The following is a 22064-nucleotide window of genomic DNA, read 5'->3' on the forward strand; positions in this document are numbered from 1 at the left end:
GTGAAACCCGTCTCTACTAAAAATACAAAAATTAGCCAGGTGTACTGGTGGGCACCTGTAATCCCAGCTACTTGGGAGGCTGAGGCAGGAGAATCGCTTGAACCCGGGAGGCAGAGGTAGCAGTGAGCTGAGATCACATCGCTGCACTCCAGCCTGGGTGATGGAGTGTGACTCCGTCTCATAAAATAAAATAAAGAATTTCTCCTGAGAAAGGAAGGAGAAGAGGAGCCATGGGCCATTGCTACCATTTACTGAGTGCTCACCATATGCCATACTAGGCTGTTTTATGAACAATTCTGCAGTGTATTGACTCCATCCCCATAACCCTGCCTGGTAGGGACTGCTTTATTCCTCTTTCTTGGTTGAGAGAACTGACATCAGGTGTAATGAGCTGCTGTGTTCAAAGCTACACAGCCAGCAAACAGGCTGCCTGCTTCTGACCTCAGGTCCTTCACTACACAACCATGCCCGCTATTTTCCCAGCCAAGGGCTGGTGAGTCTTTTCTTGTTTGCAGGCCTGAATTAAGTCATGCTTAGACCCCTAAGCTGTGTTCATTCAGCACCTGTCTATAAGTGAGAGACTTTAGAAAAGGAGAAAACGAAGGAGGTCAGTGTATTCTTACCTGCTGCCTTGTTCTTGGGGGATGCTCTAAGGCTCCTCACAAGGTGGTTAACTGTGGGCATAGCAGCTGGTCCAGAAATGGCTGTAGAACAGCATGGTAGCCTTGCACTCTTAGCTCCAGTTCTGGGCTGCAGGAACAGCTGCTGAGCTCAGAGGAGTAGTCTCTCCCTTGCTGACCTTAGAGCAATAGGCATTGGTGAAGCTGAAGGAATGCCTGGCCTTTTCTCATGCAGATCCATTTCCGGGCCTCATCATGGCCTTTCTATAGAGGCCAGTCTGAGACAAAGCTGTTGTCCATGAATAGGGTCAGCCTGTCTGTGGCCATGAGTGGTCATGGGATGAGGTGGTGCCAGTAGAGGTGGTGCCTGTGAGGCAGAGAGAAGGGGCCAGAAAGACAGTGGGCCCTAACACTTCAAAGAAAGGTGGCAGAGGAAGGGACAACGTAGGAGTCACTGGGCAGTGACTCCCAGCTCTGCCCTTTATCAGCTATGTGAAGTCAGGCAGGTATAATGTGACGGATGTGAGTTTCTGCTTTGGAGCTTGACCACCTGGATTCAGATGCCAGTTCCTCCACGTACTGTGTGAGGTGACCTTGAGCATGCTACTTAAGCCTTTCATGCCTTGGTTTCCTCATCTGGGCTTGTTGTGAGATTTGAATGAATCGATACCTGTGACACACTTAGAGCTGGTGCTGGACGTGGAGCTGGAGTTCAGTACGTGCTGCTGTGTTACGTCATTTTGCTCTGGATCTCAGTTCCTCAACTGTAAAATGGGAGCAGCAATGCCGTTTTCTTAGAGGTTCCTGCAAGGGCTAAATGAGTGAATATACTTCAAGCAGGTCTGGCAATTATATGGAAGACACTTAATAGACACCTTTCTTGACCTCAAGTGGCCCCCAGCCATGGCACCTGCTAGTGGAAATGTTTGTCCTTGGGTAGACTGACAGCAGTGCTTGCAGCCCTGGCTGGAGTTATCTGGGCTAGGAAAGTATGGGTGGTGGGTACCATTGCCCTCTCCCCGATTATCTGCTGTCATCTCTATGGCACAGTGGTTAAAAGCGTGGTCTCCGAACCAGATACCTGGATTTGAATCCTAGCTTCACCACGGAATAGCTAGAGCTGTGAAACGTGGATGATGGATATGCGTCGCTGTGAATACAGCCTTACAACGGGCCTGGCATTAGTAAACAGTGTTAGCTATTATCATTGCAATGTGGGGACTCCTACATGCCTGAACTGATAGGCCTTAAAAGTTACTAAGCAACTAAAAAGAGAAAATGGCAGAAATGAACTGCTCTGCTTCTGGATGTTATATTGTTCATATATTTCAGCTCGGCCTTCTTCCTCACGTGTAGATTATAACTGGCCCTACATTTTTTAGCCTTGAATATATCTTGACTCAGCCCATCTCAGAAGCCTCCCCTCTTCCTCCTGAGGAAATGTGAGATTTCCCTGACACCCTTTTTGGGTCTTGGAAGACCCTGTCTTCTGTTCTCCTGAAGAAGATAGCTGGCCAGACCCAGGCCTTGCTGTTGACTAGGAGCTCCGTGCTATTAACAGAACGCACCAGGGTACCAGCACCACAGCCCAAGGGACAAGAACTCACAGAATCAGTTGGAAGAATGACAACTCACAGGGAGAAAACCGAGGCTGCAAGAAGCAAAATATATTATAATTTTTCACATCAAATGATATTTTTAAGATATGTGCACCTTTCTGCAATTATACAGGCAGCAGGAAAAAAAATATGTGCATTTCATTTTATGTATATTTTACCTTAAACTTGGGCCAGACCTGGTGGCTCACACCTGTAATCCCAGCAGCACTTTGGGAGGCCAAGGCAGGAAAATCGCTTGAGGGCCCACGAGCCTGGGCAACCTAGGGGACCCTGTCTCTACAATTTTTTTTTTTTTATTAGCCAGGTATGGTGGTGTATCTATAGTCCCAGCTACCAGGGAGGCTGAGGTGGGAGGATTACTTGAACCCAGGAGTTCGAGGCTGCAGTGAGCCATGGTCATGGCACTGTACTCCAGCCTGGGCTACAGAGCAAGACCCTGTCTCTAAAAACCAAACCAAAACAAAACAAAACCTTGAACAAATATTGAACTCTAGCCAATGAGATACATCCTGAAATATTTGGGAGGAAATGTATTGCTTTTGCAGTTTGGTTGAAATGCACCACAAAATATAGATTGATGAGTGAGTAGAAGGATAGATGGGTGTGAACAGATATGTGCTCAAGCAAGGAGAATAAAACCTAATCATGGAATCTAGGTGGTGAGTATTTGAGTGTCTTGAAATTTCTCTATATATTTGAAAAATGTGATAAAATGTTGCCAAAAATATTGTAAAGTTACTAGATAAAAACAACAAAAAGTTCACAAAGGAAAATATAAAAGATGCTGGAAATGTTTACAAATGTTTAAAATGCTGTTTGGAAAACGAGAGTTCACTATGAAGAACAATAAAGCTAGGCCCATGTATTTTCTGCAATAGATTTTTTTTGTATTAGAAAATAGCAATATATATATATATAGATAGATATTTAGAAGAAGAATATTCTAGACAGAAAAAAAAGCAAGTGAAAAGCCCATGTGTGGTCTCAGTGAGGCCAGTCCAGCTGGCTTGTGAGAGGAGGAGGTGGTGGGAGCCGAGGGCAGAGGGAAGCTGGAGGTTGAGATCTTATAGGGCCTTAAGACCTGGCCACATTTTCCGATTTTGACTTCTCAGTGCCACAGGCAAATATTAAAGGATGGCGCTAGGAGTGACGTGATATGATTTGAGGAGGTCTGCTCTGGTTGCTGTGTGGGGACAGACTGCAAAGTGACAAGGGTGGAAGCTAGGAGAGCAGATTGGAGCCCTGATATCAGGTCAAAGGAGAGGTGGCCGTGACTTGGGTAAGATGGCAGCATGTGAGCAGGTGAAACTGGTTGGATTCTATGTCTGTTCTGAAGGTAGTCAACAAGATTTATTGGATTGGTTGTGAGGTAAGAGGAGAGGAACCAAGACTGATTCCAGATTTTCAGTCTAAGCAGGTAGAAAAGTAGGTAGCACTTACCAAGACCATGTGATGGGGGAGAAGCAGGCTTTTGAAGGGAGGGAACAAGAGTTCAGTTGTCTGCAACTGATATGTGAGCAGTGCTTATTAGAGCAGGTAGCAATGTCAGTGCACAGTTGGCTAGGGGAATCTGGAGTCGGGGAAATTCAGGCTTGGGGATAATTTTGAGTGCCATCAGCATGTAGATGGTAATTAAAGTCATGGAAGTAGACAGTGTTGAGGTTAATAAGGGAAGGGTATAAAGGCTGAGCCCCAGGCACTCCCAGGTATAGAGGACAGGAAGATGGGGAAGAGCAGCAAAGGTGCCTGAGCAGCTGCAGGGCTGGGGAGAGTCCAGAAAGTGGGTAACTGCTTCAAAGGCTTCCGTGACTCCTTCTCTACCCCGGGTTTCTTTTCTCTCTTCTTACCATCTTTGTTATTGCTCTGGAGCCAATTGTCCTAAAGTAGCCCCTCCATCCTATTCCAAGCTCATAAAAGCCACAGTGGGAATGTAAGTCCAAACTCTCTGATCTGCCATCCAAGACCCGCCATGATCTCTTTCTTTCTCTACTGCCTGGTTTCACCTTCTCCGCCAGCCCCAGCCCCTGACCCTCACCTCACTGCCCACTACCCCGCAAACCACCCTCCGCTTTCCCAGCACGCCATTTGTTTTCTCTTTCCAAATCTTCAGCCTTGATTCTCCACTCGTGGTCTATCTCCTGGAGGGATCCTTTCTTCACTGAAGTCACTAATCTGTTTCTTCTCTAAATTCCTACAGTAGTCAGAGGTAATACCAAACATTGTATCTGTTTTTCTTCTTCTTCTTTTTTTATTTTGACATGGAGTTTCACTCTTTTTGCCCAGGCTGGAGTGTGGTGGCGCCATCTCAGCTCACAGCAACCTCTACCTGCCAGGTTCAAGTGATTTGCCTGCCTCAGCCTCCTGAGTAGCTAGGATTACAGGCGTGCGCCACCACACTGGCTAATTTTATACTTTTAGTAGAGTTGGGGTTTCTTCATGTTGGTCAGGCTGGTCTCAAACTCCCAGCCTCAGGTGATCTGCCCGCCTCCCCCTCCCAAAGTGCTGGGATTACAGGCATGAGCCACTGCGCCGGGCCCTGTTTTTCTCCTTCTCTAGTTCCCACCCAGACAGTGTCCTGAGGTTTGGGAACATGAGCCTGTACTCCCCCGAGCCATCTCACCAGTCCTTTACATACCTTAGATGGGAAGGAGAACATGAGTGCTGTGCCACACAACACTGCACGGAAACCTGGAAGGATTCATATAGGACTGGGATTTTGAGTGTGGGGTCAGAGGTTAGGTTCTTCCTCTGGTTCTATCACCACAGCCAAGTCATTTAACATTCCCGAGCTCCATTTTCCTATCCTCCAAATGGCTATGAATATGCCTAATTCAGGGCGATTGTAAGAATGACAGGGAATGCATTTCTCATAATGTGCTTAGCACAGTTCGTGTATGTTCTAAGCAGGCAGTAAGCGGTAGCTTTTTATTATTGCTATTATAAATACTATTATTACCCTTGGCCTTCCCAGTAGAGATGCACAGGCATCAACAAAGATGGGGGTGCTTTGGCCTGTTCACTCTGCCCTTTAGCTCTCCCGCGAGGTGTTTGGCTGGTGCTGGCAGGGGTGCAGGGGTGGCCCTCATGCCCTGACTTCAGGGAACCTATGTGTTAAATGGGGAGATGCCATGAGACCGAGACCCAACCAGTACCCCAAGACGTATAAGCCTTGAGGATTGTGCTTACAACTTCTAAACTAGGCAGCAGTGTGAGCGAACTTCTGAGGCCAAAGGGCAGAATGTCTGCAAATAAAACTGTCCCTGAAAATCCAGGCCCTGCAGCTACTGGTTACAGTTGGTCATGGAGGAGGAGACACTAGCTCAGGGTGGCAGGGAAGAGCAGAGTGGAACAGAATATTTCTCAGGGGAATTAGTTGGTTTTTTTTAGGAAACACACAAAGGATAGGATACCTTTTTCTATTTTTCTTCTGTAAATCTCTAAGATTGATAAGTGGTGTATAATTGTTACTCAGGAATAACTGGATGTGTCCCAGATACAGAAGAGAGTCTGGAGATGTCAGGGCCGTGTCAAGTCAGATGAGATGTACCTCCTCACCCAGAGCAGCACTTAAAGTTCCCCTGGGGAGCTCCTACTGGCCAACCCCTTCTCAGAGATTCCTCCACAGCTAGAACGTCAGGTGATTTTGAGCATATACCCTGGCATCAGAGGTTAGGTTTTCACCCTGGTTCTGTTACCATGGCCATGTCATTTAACCTTCCCGAGCGCCAGTTCCCCACGTGCCAAATGAGGATAAATATCCCTAATTCAGGGTTATTGTAAGAATGAAGCAAGGCCAGGCACAGTGGCTTATGCCTATTACCCCAGCATTTTGGGAGTCCGAGGCAGGTGGATCATGAGGTCAGGTGTTCGAGACCAGCCTGGCCAATATGGTGAAACCCTGTCTTTACTAAAAATACAAAAATTAGCTTGGCATGGTGGTGCATGCCTGTAGTCTCACTTACTCCAGAGGCTGAGGCAGGAGAATCACTTGAATCCAAGAGCAGAGGTTGCAGTGAACCGAGACTGAACCACTGCACTCCAGCCTGGGCGACAAAGCAAGACTCTGTCTCAAAAAGAAAAAAAAAAAAGTGAAATGCATTTTTTAAAACATGCTAGCACAGTTCTTGTACATTATAAGCAGGCAGTAAGTGTTAGCCCCGTCTCTCGTGAGTATCCCCGAGCACTGCCCTGCAGGGGTGAGGCTGTGCAGCCAGGCCCCTACTGTTAAGCCCTCCCACAACACACACATACTGGCAGGTGGGTGGCACCTTGGATTTGAAAACTCTTCGTCCTGCGATTCTGAATCAAGCTGTTTTTATTCACGGTAAACCAGTAACAACCAGGGGCTTCCTGCCCGGATTCAGATAAGTGGCTGGTTCTGAGATCCAGGGAGGCTGCAGAGCCACACCAGGAAGTATGGTGGCAAGTCCCTGGCACCAGTGCAGTGCCCCCGGGGAGCTGGCCTGCAGACCAGTGTGCCAGGAGGCTGTGGCTACCAGGGAGACAGCACCATGCATGACCTCCCCCATGCCCAGCTTGCTGCCAGGGCCACCAGCTCGTGAGAGGAGGCTTGCACTGTCCAAGCCCAAACTCCCACTGTGGTGGCACCTGCCAGGGTGACTTCTCAGGACTTGCACAGGCTCAAGCTCTGTCCAGCCTATGATCTCCCCCGCTGCGGAAGCACATGAAGCTTAGGCTGGACATGCCTTAGTCATTCCATGCAGAGGCCCTGTGAACCTAGCCTGAACCCCAGCTCCATTCAGGAGGCCACAGTGTGCTCAATGCAGGGAAGCAGCCAAGTCCTCTCGTTTCATCCTGACCTCACCGCTGAGGTCCGGCTTCACTGTCAGTGAAGCCAGTGAGAGCACAGACTGTGGACCAATACTACCTGGGTTCAAATTCAGATTTGACCGCTTATTCTTTATGTGACCTTAAAGATATTTCTTGCCTTCTTTACTCAAAGAGATGATAAGGGTGCCTGGAGCAAGTTACTTAACTTTTCAGTGCCTTAGTTACCTCACTTATAAAGGGGATGATAATAACACCTTTGTAGGGCAGTTGCAAGGATGAAATACACAAAGCAATTAGAGCAGTGCATGGCAAGTAGCACGTGCCAGGCACAGTGCAGTTTCGCTCTCACAGCTGTCCTTTCTAGGTGAGGTGCAAGGTGGGTAAGCGGGCTAGAGAGCGCCACACACTGCTCAAGTGCTGGCTTCTGCACTCCACCTCGCTGCAGTGTCTGGACACATGGCTCTCAAGGAACACAGGGTCAGGTTCAGAAGTGGAAATGAAGCCTGAAGACTGCTACCTCCTGGCTTAGCTTTAGGTCCCCTCAGCATCTCCCTCTGGGGACTGAATCTCTTGTGCGTTCCTGACACAGCCCCAGCACACTGACTCACTTGTTGGCTGGCAAGAGGGGCAGCTAGAAGATGCACCATGTCAAGAAGTGGGTCGTGTTTGCAGGGCCCACTGGGGAGAAGCAGGAGGCCCATGTGAGCTGGGGCCACCCCGTCCTAGTGTCCTGACTGTGGGTCCCCATCCCTCCATCCCTGCCTCTTGATAAACAGCTGATTTTTCCATGTGGTGTTTGTCCCTCCCCTGTGCTAACGTGGAGGCCTGAACTCCCCCGTGCTTATCTATACAATGGATTTCCTGCTGGTGTTGGCTCTGCCCTGCTCCCCACTGGGTAATAATTTATGTCACCTGAGCACACAGATATGGTGACATCCATGATGCTGGTGGCCTTGGCGGACCCCAGCTCCCCCAGTCTGGGTGGGAATCTGCAGATGTGAACCCCCACTGGTGTGAACTGAACATCCCAGTTGTGCATGGAAAGGCAGAACTGGGTGGGTGGAGAGGGTGTGGAGAGTTCATCTGTCAGCTGTCAGTTGAGACCTCCTGGGTGGCAGGCCTGGTACTGGGCTCTGAGCACACAGAAATACAGAGGACGGGGGCGGCCTTAAAGAAGCCCTTGGACTGGCTGTGGGTCACACACAGACAACTGTGACCTGCAGAGCTGGTTCTGGGGAAGCAGAAAGGACAGAGTTCATGGGAACACAGGCAGGAGCACACAATCTGAGTTTTAATGAAAAGTTTTCCTTCCTTGAACATAAGGCCTGGCTGGGTCTGAGGAAAGAGCTCCTTTGGGTCAAGTTATCACAACCCTTTGCATCTGTGGTCTGTCTGGACCACATCCAGCGTCCAGAGCATCTGCAGTGGGCATGCCGGGGAAGTCCTCCTCTCTCCCACTCCTCTGCCCGGGCATGTGGCTGCCATGGTAGTTGGCCTTTTGTCAGAACACCGAGTTCCCATGTTAATCACAATAAGCGTGTTCAGAGAAGACCTGGCCTGGCCCCTGCCAACAAGCCGTCTCTCTGGCCTTGATAACATCTGTACCGAATTTTCTCCCTTTATATAATTAGGCCTGTTGGTATTTGCTTTGACTTTAGGTTACGGTATGACTGGCATCTCTGAAATTTCAGGCCCGAAATATGTACTGGGGCCCAGGATGGTGGGAAAACTGAGCTTTCGCCAATGGGATTTTAGGTTTAGCCAAGAGCATCAGAAACCGTACACCAGCTACTGTTTGCCTGCAAAAGGCACGGCTGCCCCCTGACTGGTGGGAAAGGGATCTCCTGCCTTGTCCGGGAAGCAGTGCTGGGTCAGGCCCGGTGGACAGAAGGATGCAGGGTGCTCCCCTCCTTCTTTCCTGCCCCTGTTCACCCCACGTCCTCCCACCCCTGCTTCATTTCTGGCCCCGAAGGGACAGAACTCAGCAAACAGGAAAAGATGTACTAACGGCAAAGAAATGCAGGAATCCAGACCTAACCCCAAAGCAAACCTCACCCGTGTTGGGGCTTGGAGCCGTGCTTTGAAATGACCGTCATTGTCTGGCTATGTCCAAGCCCGAGGAGCTGTCTGGGGTGTGAGATAAAGAGTAGTGCTGAGCTTGGGAAGCAGGGCATGGTTCTTTCCTGGTGGCTCTATCCAGAGAGGATGCACATGGGCTTGCACGCCCACTCACTCCCTGATGTCTCTGGAGCTGGATCTCAGTGGTGACCTCATTTCCCTTAATTAGGTGTCTACAAACTCTCTGGAAGGTTCCAACCAGCGGGCCACACTGATTGTGGTGTGGGAGCTCCTGATATGCTTGTTTGCACTTTCCTCTTGGGACCCTGCAGGCCCAGCTGAGTGATAACTGGATGATGGAACATTTGCTAGAGGAAGGGGAATGTGCTTTTTTAAGATAAGGTTTGATCTCAAGCAGAAAGACAGTTTCCAGATGCCTCCACAGTGTTAAGGAGTGAGGAGTGGGTGCAGATCCTCTTGCCTGTTGCCTTGCTGGGGATGGTCAGATCTCTAGGCAAACTCCTGGCTTAGGAAAGAGTTTCTTCTGATTCTTTCAGGCAGAGTATTACCATCTTCCTCTTGTTTTAGGCAGTATCGATGCTGCTCCTCATAAGATTTTCTTTGAATGGAAGGGCTTTTGCCCAATACAGCTATCCTAGGTCATCGTGTGTCTTCCCTGGGGAAGGATCCTTGTCTTTTTCAGCGTGCGGTGTCCATTGAGGACCGAGCATGGGACTCGTGCAGAATCCTCTTTTGTCACCTCTGCCCACATGGCCCAAATGCCAACAGGACCAAGGCCATCAAAGATGGCTTTGGTACTTAAGACTTTCACCATTTGGCTCCAGACTAACTCTTATCTCCTTTTCTCCCATTCCTTTCTCTTTTCCCAAAGTATCCTTCTCTCTATCCACCTTGAACTTCTTCCTCTTTCTCTTTGAAAGGGCAGTTCCCTCTGCTGAAATGTTCTTTTTTCTTTTTTATTCCTGGCAAACCAGAAGCAGTCCAGCACGGTAGGCTCTGGAATGAGACTCCCTGGGTTTGAATCCTGGTTCTGCCCCTTTCAATCTGTAAAAGCATGAGCCAATTAAGTAGCTGCTTTGTGCCTCAATTTCCCCATCTGTGAAAGGGGCATCATAATAGTTCCTTAGATTTGTTGTAAAGATTAAGAGCTAAAACACAGAAACCACTTGAAACCGTTTGACCCATAGTAAGTGTTTAACAAATGTAGGCTAAAGTAATAATTTGAAAGACTCACCTCTGTGAAATATTTTCCAACTTACGAAGCAGGATTAGTTTTTCCCTCTGGGCTCCAGATAAAACCAGCCACATAAGGTTCTAGTTTGTTTGTTTGTTTGTTTGTTTATAAGTTATGTATTTTACCCCTAGCCTGAGAGTTTCTAGAAGATAGGGCCTAGGTCTCAGCAATGAGAATGACACCATTTACACTAGTATGTGCCAAGCTCTGAACCATATGTTATTTTCCTCATGCACTTTTTTTATAATGACATAATTCACATTTACCTCTTATAGTACACAATTCAGTGGTTTTAGCATATTTGCAAAGTTGTGCAACCATCACCACTATCTAATTCCAAAACAGCTTAAAAATACACCCCGTATCCACTAGTGGTCATTCCCCAATTCTCCCTCCACCATTTCCCAGCAGTCACTAATCCACTTCTGTCCCATGGATTTGCCTATTCTGGACATTTCATATAAACAGAATACAATATGTGTCCTTTTGTGTCTGGTTTCTTTCACTTAACACAGTGTTTTTAAGGTTTGTCCATATATTAGAATTCTTTCCTTTTTATGACTGAATAATATTCCATTATATGGATATACCACATTTGGTTTCTTCATCAATGGTGGCAATTTGGGTCGTTCTTACTTTGGGGCTATTATGAATGATGCTTCCGTGAACATTCATGACAGGATTTTGTGTGAACATGTTTTCATTTCTCTTGGGTATATATATGTAGGAGTTTAAACCTCTGTGTTTAACTTTTGGAGGGATGATCAAACTGTTTTCATGTATCTGTATCAATTTATTTCCCCACCAGCAATGTCTGAGGGTTTCAGTTTTTCCATATCCTCACCCACACTTGCTGTTCTCTTTCTCATTGTAGCCATCCTAGTGGGTGTGAAGTGATTTCTCACTGTGGCTTTAGTTTGCATTTCCCTGATGGCAATTGGGGTTGAGCATCTTTTCATGTATTTAGTGACCATTTGTATATCTTCTCTGAAGAAACATCTATTCAGATCCTTTGCCCAGTCTTTAATGGGGCTATTTGTATTTTTATTACTGAGTTGTGAACATCCTTTATATATTTTGGATACAAGTTCCATATCAGATATATGATTTGTCACTATTTTCTCCCTTCTGTGTGGTTGTCTTTTCACTTTCTTGATGGTGGCCTTGGAAGCACCAAGTTTTAATTTTAAAATCCAATTTGTCAATTTTTTCTTTAGTTGTTTGTGCTTTTCCTGTTATATCTAAGACACTATTACCTAATTCAAGACCACAAAGATGTACCATATGCTTTTAAAGTGATCTTATTTACAATAACCTTATGAGGAGAGTAGTAGACCCACACAGATCAGGAAGCTAAGTGGTCAAATGCTGGAGCTGGGACTGAAGCCCAGTTCACTTTAACTCTGAACCTCAGTGCACCTTGTGCCTCCGCCCCAAGTCCCTTTCCCTCTGCACTCCTCACAGGGCCTGGCGCAGTGGTTGGTGCATGGCAGGCGCACAGGTAAGGTACATTGGGTGGATGAATGACAGGCCCTAACAGGCACATAGTTTGCACTTGCTGGTTGGTTCAGGTAGACTGGGATTTGCACCTCAGTTTCCCTGCTGACTGGGGGTTCGTGTCAGTGATGCTAGAGGTTGCTCAGTCTCTTTCCTCTCCCACCTCTGCAGTGTCTCATCGTTGGGGGAGGACCCTGTGGCTTGCGCACTGCCATTGAACTTGCCTATCTGGGAGCCAAAGTGGTCGTGGTGGAGAAGAGGGACACCTTCTCCAGGAACAATGTGCTACACCTCTGGCCTTTCACCATCCACGACCTTCGGGGCCTGGGAGCCAAGAAGTTCTATGGGAAGTTCTGTGCTGGCTCCATCGACCATATCAGTGAGTGGAGTCTATGGTGATATCCCAGGAAGGGAGGGGACTGACCCTGGGTGGAACATATCTCTCCATGTCTAGGAGTCCCCAGCTTGTCTGTCTTAGTCCCTGGGGGCACCATATATTGGACTGACAGACATCTAGTAAAAGGCCGGCTTTGTGCATTGTGCTGGCTATCCCCCAGCAGGCTGTAAGCATGAGGTCAGGGACTGCAGCTTGCCTTAATCACCAGAATATCTCCAGGACAGGAAAGAGTGCTTGACTCATAGCAGATGCTTGATAAACATCTGTTGGATGAATGAGTGAAATAGAGAAACAGAGGCAGAGGTAAATAGCATAGTCTGCACCCTGAAGGAGCGCACTGAGATGTTGTTGATAATAATGTGCTTTAATAGGGTTAGTCACACTTGCTAAAGGAGTTTGGAGGAAGGGGCCACACAAAACCATTAACAGGCCAGGTAGTCAAGACCCTCCATGCAAAGGAGTTTGGACATTGTGCTGGTGGTGCTGGGGAGCCATGGCAGGTTTTAGAGCAGAGGAATGAAACCATTGGATCTTTGTTTCCTGATGGGTTCCATACCAAAGTTTTAAAAATCTGAACTTTAAAAAGAAAGAGAACATCATGATGGGCCTCAGCCAGAATAGGACGGAAAATAGGCAACATGGACTCCAGGTCCTGGGCATCGCTGAATGCTTACATAGGGCAAGATGAGTGCCGAGGCCCTTCTGCTCTGATGTTCCTCAAGTCTGGAGCTCTCAGGGCTGGGTCTCTGCAGACAGCCTTTGGGAAAGGCAGCCTCCCTCCTTGCAGCTTTGCTGTGGTCCTTAGCTGTTTTATATGCAGCTGACCCTTGAACAACACAGGTTTGAACTGCAAGAGTCCACTTATACATGGTTTTTTTTTCATCCAAACACCTGCAGGTTGTAAAACCCACCTCTATAGAAAGCTGATGTTTTGTATACTTGAATTCCACAGGGCAAACACAGGACTTAAGTATGCATGGATTTTGGTATACTCAGGGGTCCTGGAACTAATCTCCAGCAGATTAGCGATAATTGTATAGCAATAGTGACCCATTAAAGGGAGGTTAACAAGCTCAAGAGTCTGAACAGATTTGCGTCCAAAATGTGTCTCTTCCATTTCTGTCTGACTTGGGGCAAAGCCCACACCCCTTCAAGCCTCAATTTTATCTCCTATAAAGTGTGATTAATCTCTGTCTCCTAGAATTGGTGAGAGGATTAAATGAGGTCAGGTTTGTGATATACTTAGCACTATGCCTAGCACATAGTAAGTGCTCAGGAAAAATGCTTTGCAGCCCATGCTGTACAGTGAGCGAGAAGCAGCCATGGTCCCCAGACTTCAGAATCCAGAGCTGCTTTCTCCCAGCCAGTGTTTCTCAGTGGGGGTGGTGGGAAGGAGGCCCCTGAGAGCCATGTTCTTATGAGGACAACAATTGATGGGAAAAAGGAATGCAGCTTGGGCGGGAACAACTGGAGAGAATTATCAGTCACATAGGGTATAATTTATTCAGACGCAGGAGAATTTACCAGCTGTGGCCCCAGAGTTTATTCCCACTTGGAGATGAGAAAATTCCAGGAGTCCAGTGGAAATTTGGATTTGCTTAGAGAGCTGCAGTGTCAGCTTTCAAGATGTGCTCTCCTACCCACAGAAGAATGTGTGTTGGTTACCAATTTAGAACCACTGTATCGAGCACCACTTTTTCATCAAGTTCTCTTGGGAGGCAGAGCTGGGTACCAGAAAGCCTTGTGGGGTCCTGGGCTTGTTGGGCTGGCTTCCTGGTCAGGAGCCCTTCTCTGCCCTCACTGATGGGGCTTTCATTTAACCCCTAGTCCTTGGAAGTACTTCAGCATCCCATATTGCCAGTGGGACTCTCGAAATAACATTGAGACAGTCAGAATGATCATTGTCAAGAGTAGCTCCAGTACTTGCAAGAAAGGAGAATTTATTAAGCACCTACTGTGTGCTGGAACCAGACTGAGTAGGACCTCAGAACCATAAAGAGAGGCCAGGCCTCCTCTGGAAGGGTGGTTCATGGTAGGAGGTGGACTGGGCTCTCTATGCCCAGTTGATTGGGTTTGGTTGAGCCCAGCCACATCTCTAGCCCCAGCTGCATCATCATACTCAGCACTACTTAGCGGTTCTCCATGTCTCTGTTAACATTCTCCTCCAGTTCCCATTGTGGCCATGCTAAACCTCCACCATGATGACCTCATTCCTAGCAGATAGCCTCCCTCCTGTGCTGGGGGAAGAGGAAGCACTCCCAATCTGGGCCCGCTTCCCTCTCCTGTACCCCAGCACCCATTCCTTCCTCATGCGCCCTACCAAATCACAGCTGGCACCTCCTTTCCAATTCCAGTCCCTCTGGCTTCCTGCCTCTCCCCCTGCCCTGTCACTGAGTCTTCCTGCTCCTCCCCTCACGCTGGACCTCCAGCCCTCTGTTGTTGCCCTGCTACCTTCCCTTGCCATAAGGTATTTATTCTAGAAAGAAAGGCGTAGACATTCAAAGCTCCTTCTGTCACAGTCTGCTCTCTTCCCCACCACTGTGCTAAAGAGATTTTCATGAAAGTCTTCAAAAGTTTCCTAACCCCAAGTTCACTGGCCTCTTGTCACCTTCATAGTCCTTCATCTCTCTGTTGGAGTTGATATTCTTGGTACCTTCTTTCTTGGCTTCCAGGACCCCCACGAAGACTCTGTTCTACCACTGCCACCCTCCCCCAACCACCATGTCTTGCCCCATTCTGTTTACCTCTGTTCACCTCTGTTCCCTCGATTAGAAGATGTGTTCTGTATCTCCTGTACCTAGCATGGCACCTGGCATAGTATAGATGCTCAATAAATGCTAAATGAGTCCAACCCACCAAATACAGAAGGGCCCACAGAAAGTTTAAAACTTCTCACTCTGCAGAAAATTATTTGGAGGCATATCTATTTGTGCTGAATGGCAGGAAATAAAACAGGGAAATGAGATTCCACTCACTGAGGGAGTTTTGAACGGTGGGTGGGAGATGGGGAACCGTGACACTTTGTGGGGAGAATTTCCTAACCAGTCCTCACCACTGCATGTTTAAGAACTGACGCATGGGCCCCATATAATGAGTCACTGATCACGGACTTCACTAAGGCCCTTTATTCTCTCTTTGCCTAGTCCTCTTTCCATCTTCATCTCATCGAACCCAGAGCCCAGCTGGTGGGGAAAGAGGCTGGAAAGACAGAGCCTCCCTTGTTATAGCATCACCTAGTGCTAGAACAGGGTCTAGAAAGAGGACAGACGTGGGTCTACATTCTAGTTTTGCTCCGTGTTACCTGAGCAAGTCACTTAACCTTGTTAAGCCTCAATTTCTCATCTACAGAATGAGGATAATAACGGTTCCAAAGGGCCACTGTAAGAGTAAGGTGAGAAAACACAGAGTGCTTGGTGCATAATCCGACGCCATAATGGTATACTGCTGTGCTCAAAGGTCACCGAGCAGCAGTGACTATGTAGCATTCTGCATAGAGGTGGTGTTCAGGCATTGCTGTGATGGTTCCTCTCTCCTTCCTGTCCAACAGGTATTCGCCAACTACAGCTCATTCTATTCAAGGTGGCCCTGATGCTGGGAGTTGAAATCCATGTGAATGTGGAGTTTGTGAAGGTTCTAGAGCCTCCTGAAGATCAAGAAAATCAAAGTACAGTATAATTATCCTTTTCTGCCTAGAAAGCAGATATTACAAAATAGAAATCCCATTTGCTGCTTGCAGAGGCTGTTTCTGTAAGAGTTATTCTTATTGGGAGCTGGTTGGCATAACTCCATTGAAGGGTATTTTGCTGTTGTTGACCATTGCTATGACTTTAGCTTTGCTCTTTGGCTCCAAGGGGATTTATGATTAAGCCATTAAACCTATCATTTGGTTACCCTGTCCCAAGGGGGTGCTACTTTGGTAAAGCAAATCTAATCAATAAGTAGTACAGAAGACATAGATTTGGTTGTTTGGTGAAGTTCATTCACGTGTTCTACAAGCTGTGTGTGTATTTCATATATGGATATGTGGGTGCACTTTTACCCATGGCACATTTTAAAATCCAGCAAAGCGAAGCTTCTAGAGCAACTGTGAAATAAGGTCCAAGATGTTATTTGGTATAGAATACTTTTAACCATATCTAGGTGTCATTTATAAACTATGATATTTGCCTGTAGAGGCAGATCTTAATGTTTCTCTTTTTCCTTTTAGTACGTTGGTTTAATTTCTTATCCCTTACACAAACCATGGTCAAAGAGTTTGTTCACGATGCCTGTGCATCTCACTTATTATCAGAGTCATCTATTGCCTTGGAAGGGCTTTGAGTTTGGGACCAGCTTAGTGTCAGAGACCTTGCAGTTGCTCACCTAGGGTACATTTCTGATTTCTCCTGTCCTCTGTCCAGAATATTTGAGAATTTGGGGGAGGCTTTAGTTAGCTTTTGTAGCAGGACAGCCTTCACTATTTGGCATTCAGGTGTACTCTTAACCTTTTCCAGACCTCTAGTGGCATTAAATCTTAATTATTCAGGCTTCACCTGAATTTTTTAAAAATAAAAGACAGTATACTGTACAACAGAACATTTTGAGCATGAAATAGAAATTAAAACTGGTTTCCTTATACCCTACACATCTTTTTGGGTCTGTTTGGCAATGAGAGGCACTGAAGGGTATGGGAGAGTGTGAAGAGAAGGTGGTGGACTCTGTTGAGAAAAATAACGTGCAAATGAGAGTAGTTTATGGACCTTTGAGGCTAGACTCCTAGCAGAGGCCAGCAAAACCCGGCATGGATTTGGGGTTGCTGGTTTACTTCATCCTGGATTGAACTGACACTCAAGTCAGAGGAAACCAGATTAGAGAGTGAATCTGGACTGCTCTAGGCCTTTCCCCTGGAGGCTCGCTCTGGGAGGCACAGACCTGGCTGCACTGTCCATTTCTCACAGCCACCACACAGGGGGTATAATCATTCCCTTCCCACCACTCTCTGCCAACTCATCTCATTTCTCTGTCCTCGTAGAAATTGGCTGGCGGGCAGAATTTCTCCCTGCAGACCACTCTCTGTCGGAGTTTGAGTTTGACGTCATCATTGGTGCCGACGGCCGCAGGAACACCCTGGAAGGTGAAGACTCTCCTTGGAGTGGGAATGGGGGGGTGGGAACGGGAGAGGGTGCACTGGGGAAGAGTTGGAGGAAGTGGGTAAGGTGCAGATGCCAGAGCTGGATGGAGGTCTCGATAGGAGGGCAGACAGTCCTGTCCGTCTTGAGGTAGAGCAGCCCACCCTCCTGTGGGGTGGGTGGTTGGGGGCAGCCATCTCATTCCATCTGAACCTCGGTTTTCTCAACTGTAAGATGTGGGTCACAGAACCCTCTCAAAGTGTTGTTATGTGGGCTGGGAAAGGACTAGCATGTGAAAATATTTTATAAAAAAGTGCCACGGGGGAAAAAAATCAGCATCCATTATTGAGTGCGTCCTGATGTGCCAGCCATGGTGCTGAGCACTTTGCTTTTTTTTTGAGATGAAGTCTCACTCTGTTGCCCAGGCTGGAGTGCAGTGGCGCGATCTCGGCTCACTGCGATTTCCACCTCCCGGGTTCGAACGATTCTCCCACCTCAACCTTCCAGGTAGCTGGGACTACAGGCCTGCACCACCACGCCCAGCTAATTTTTGTATTTTTAGTAGAGATGGGGTTTCACCACATTGGCCCGGATGGCCTTGTTCTCGTGACCTCGTGATCTGCTTGCCTCAGCCTCCCAAAGTGCTGGAATTACAGGCGTGAGCCACCGTGCGCAGCTAGTGCTGAGCACTTTCATACTTACTTCAGCTGAGATAAACATTTTTATGCTATTAATAGTATTCACTTACTTTCAAGTGTATCATTACTTTTACTTGAAGGAAGAACTCATCTCTTTTTGTAACTTTTAAACACACCCACTGCTGGGCAGGCAGGCACATCTTGCCAAACTGTCAAGGTATAAAGCACACTTCTCTGAGTTCTAAAGCTGAAGCATAGTGTCTTTCATGGGGTAAGATCCTGTCAGGTTGTGAGAGGAACACCATTGTCAGGCAATGCTTCCGTCCCCTCCACTCCAACACCAAGACTGATCCAACCACAGGCTGTACTCATTGATACTGACCATGCTAATTTGAGACCGTGGGTTGTAAACAACGTGGCCCCAGTGGCATCTTAGATTAGGGCAGTTCTGCTTTTTGAGCTTGCCCCCTCAAGAGCCACAGGCTGCAGGTGCCTGACTGAGAGGGCACATCACTCTGAGAATGGGACATGCTCCCTGAAACAGGGCTGATCTTAGAAAACTCAGTGGGCCGCCTGGCTCAGGACCTTCCCATCTGCCACATAACCAGGGCTGTTTGCCACTCTCCTATCCCCTTCCATACCCACCTCCCCAACCATAGGTCATCAGTCTCTGACAGGGAATGCTTAAGCTACCAACTTGGATGTAGTATTGTTGGAATTTAAACACTTGGTAAAAATGTAAGTTAGAATATTTGAGGCCAGATGCGGTGGCACAGGCCTGTAATCCCAGCACTTTGGGAGGCTGAGGTGGGCAGATCACGAGGTCAAAAGATTGAGACCATCCTGGCCAACATGGCGAAACCCCATCTCAATAAATAAAATTAAATAAAAATTAGCTAGATGTGGTGGTGGGCGCCTGTAGTCCCAGCTACTTGGGAGGCTGAGGTAGGAAAATCGTTTGAAACGGGGAGGCAGAGGTTGCAGTGAGCCGAGACCATGCCACTGCACTCCAGCAGCCTGGCACAAGAGTGAAACTCCGGCAAAAAAAAAAAAAAGAGTATTTGAGCATCCAGGACCCACTGTCAGCTTGGGTATAGCTGGGCATTTCATGAACACAGAAAGAAGGGTGGGAAGTGATGGAGTCATTTGAGCTACTCAGGCCCAAATGCATAAACTAGAGCAGGGCTTCTCAGTATCAACACTGCTGACATCAGGGGCCACACCATTCTTTGTCACAGAGACCGCCCTGTGCATTGTAGGGTGTTGAGCAGCATCCCTGGCCTCTGCCCCCACAGACACTGGGAGCACCCCCAGGTATGACAACCAAATGTCTCCACACTTCACCAAGTGGCCCCTGGGAACAAAATCACCCCCAGCTAAGAAATGCTAGATGAGAATCATGGCCATTTCTGACCCTTTTGACAAAGGTCTACTGAAGGACAACTTAGAGGAGGGCTATCGAATAGAAACCCAAGGTTGTCACTAACAGGGATTTTTGACAGAGATGATTGAGAATCAGCGTGAGGCTGGAGTACATGGTGAGCAGATGTGCAGGGCCTTCCGGAAGGTGGCTGAGGAAAGATGATGTCTCGAGGTCTGCACCTGCATAGCAGGCACCTGGCGTTACACAAAGCACACAGCACGCCTGGGGCAGTGACACTCAGGAAGGGTCAGATGCCAGCAAGATGCGGGACTAGGAGGGAGACACGCTCATGAAAAGTGACCATCTGTTGTGTGGAACCCCTGTTAACCTCAATAGGGAAGGTACCAAGTTCCAGAGGCCAAAGAAGAGACCCAGAGCCAGCAAAGGAGACATGGGTTTTATTAGGGACTCACAGGGGAGAGTCCAGTGGCAGTGGGCTGGACAAGAGACCCGCCTTACCTACAGAAATAAATAATTTTGGTCCAGTGGCTGTACAGCACAACCTCACAGCCCAGTGGTGGCAGCCTGGGCAGGAAAACCACAACTGCTTGCAAACAGCATGCAGTGTATACAGCATTTTCACTTAACCCCCTCCACCTGGATCCTAAACTCAGGGCCTCGATCCCCCTGTATGGTCCATGTTCCATAGGAAGGGCCAGGAGCTCAGATGTCCCCCATAGACAAGGAACAAGTCTCAGGGTTGGCCACTCTTGGATTCCCTAGCTCAGAACACACATTCAGGGGCATCGGCCATACAGGGTCATTCTAAAGGTATGCTTCAGTTATTGCTGTCAGTGTGTTTACCCTATACCACCTGCTGGGGTCCTCCATGGCACTACCATTCAAAAGCAATTTTAATGTAAATCATGGAAAACAAGAATTAGAGCGCTAAGCCTGGGCAACATGATGAGGGAGGATCGCTTCAGCCTGGGAGGTTGAGGCTGCAGTGAGCCGTGATTGGCACCACTGCACTCCAGCCTGGGCAACAGAGTGAGACGCTGTCTCAAAAACAAAAAAAAAAAATGAGAGTTAGAATTCCATCTATTCATTTATACATGCATTGCAGATGTACTAAGTGCCAGTTACTGGGAACTGGTGCACTATTTTCCCCTTTTCAAAGGACACCAGTCATATTGGAGTAAGGAGGGCCCCACCCTACTCCAGTGAGACCTCCTCTTAGCTAATGACACCTGCAATGATACTATTTCCAATAGGTTCACATACTGAGGTACTGGGGTTAGGACTTCAGCACATGAATTTGTGTGTGTGTGTGTTGTGGGGGACGTAATACAACCCAGAAAATTGGAGATGCAAAGAAAATCTGTTAGAATTCCTGTTCTGCAGGAATTCGATGTAATCTACTTTTCAAGGGGGTTGGGGCGGGGCAGGGGGAGGAACCATGAGAAATGCTAAGACAGTGGTTTTCATCCTGTAAATTCAAAGTGCATGTGGGTCCCTCATGAGTGTATCTGGCAACAGTGCTTGACACGTCCTTAAAAGGGTGAGCCCTGTTGGGAAGGATCGCTGTGGCCTTTTGTTTGTTGAAGCCTAATCGGGTCCTATAGATTTTAGAAAAGGACAATGTCCCACTGACTTTTAAAGGCTTTGGGAGCAAACCTTGGCATTTCTGCCTGCTCCTGTACTCTAGAGATCCAGAATCCTGGTTTCACTGGCCTGGGAGGCATCTGGGAACAGCTCTCCCAATAACCATTTCCGGTTTTCACACCAAATCCAGAAGATAGACCCACTTTTTCCCTTCTCCTCATGCAGGGTTCAGAAGAAAAGAATTCCGTGGGAAGCTGGCGATTGCCATCACCGCCAACTTCATAAACAGAAACAGCACAGCGGAGGCCAAGGTGGAAGAGATTAGCGGTGTGGCTTTCATCTTCAATCAGAAATTTTTTCAGGACCTTAAAGAAGAAACAGGTGGGACCTTCACTTTTCTCCCACCCAGGCCAACGTCTTAGCTTCTAAAGTGTGCAGAGGCGTGTGCTGGCTTTCTGGGCTCTTGGGCCTGGAGGGACTCACTCTGATTGTGTGGAAGCAGAGATTTCCCTAGGATAGTGATAACAACGGACAGGATTCCTTCTGGGACAAGAGAGATTCTTGAAGGAATGTTCTAGGAGTTGTGCATGAAAGAAGCTAGCGGACATTGACTGAGTGCTCATTACATGCTAATTCTCAGTGTTATACAGTACAAAGTGGAGGCTGACACGATTCCTCTCACAGCGGCTCCCTGTCCATTAAGGGATCTCTGCATAAACCATCCTAAGGCAGGTGGCCGGTGCTGTTACCTGAAGTCAGCATGATATTTAGGGAATGCTGAGGAGGGAGCCAGTAACCTATAGACGGTTCCTAAAGGAGCCCAGGTGCTTTCGTGCTGTGGGACATCTGGGTATGCCCAGGAACGTGACCTGTACTGGCACCAGTTGTCACCCTGCCGTGGGCCTAGAGGATAGGAGGTATTGATTCATTCACTCAACTAATACTGATTGAATGCCTACTATGTGTCAGATGCTGTTCTGGAGCTTGAGAATGAGTACAGTGTGCAAAACAAAATCCCTCCCCCCTGGGCTTATATTCTATGGGAATAGACAGTCAATACACAAATAAATCAGTGACACATCAGGTGGTAACAGGGACAGTAGAGAAAAAAAA

General features: G+C 47.7%; 1 protein-coding gene across 22 annotated transcripts in view; it reads left to right on the forward strand.

Moving 5' to 3' along the window:
- MICAL2 (microtubule associated monooxygenase, calponin and LIM domain containing 2) overlaps window positions 1-22064 on the forward strand; it is a 151904-nt gene that overhangs the window by 80917 nt on the left and 48923 nt on the right. For all 22 annotated transcript variants that reach the window (XR_004257593.1, XM_032240766.1, XM_032240764.1 and 19 more), the window contains 4 exons: window positions 12012-12219; window positions 15785-15901; window positions 17249-17350; window positions 21177-21332. Coding sequence is in view for 21 of the 22 variants with exons in the window: in XM_032240766.1 (XP_032096657.1) it covers window positions 12012-12219; window positions 15785-15901; window positions 17249-17350; window positions 21177-21332 (583 nt within the window). In the remaining variant the exon portion in view is untranslated. The remainder of the gene's footprint in view (window positions 1-12011; window positions 12220-15784; window positions 15902-17248; window positions 17351-21176; window positions 21333-22064) is intronic.

The sequence above is a fragment of the Sapajus apella genome, unplaced genomic scaffold (genome assembly GCF_009761245.1).
Source record: "Sapajus apella isolate SASKATOON/1434 unplaced genomic scaffold, GSC_monkey_1.0 scaffold47, whole genome shotgun sequence".
Taxonomy (NCBI): domain Eukaryota; kingdom Metazoa; phylum Chordata; class Mammalia; order Primates; family Cebidae; genus Sapajus; species Sapajus apella.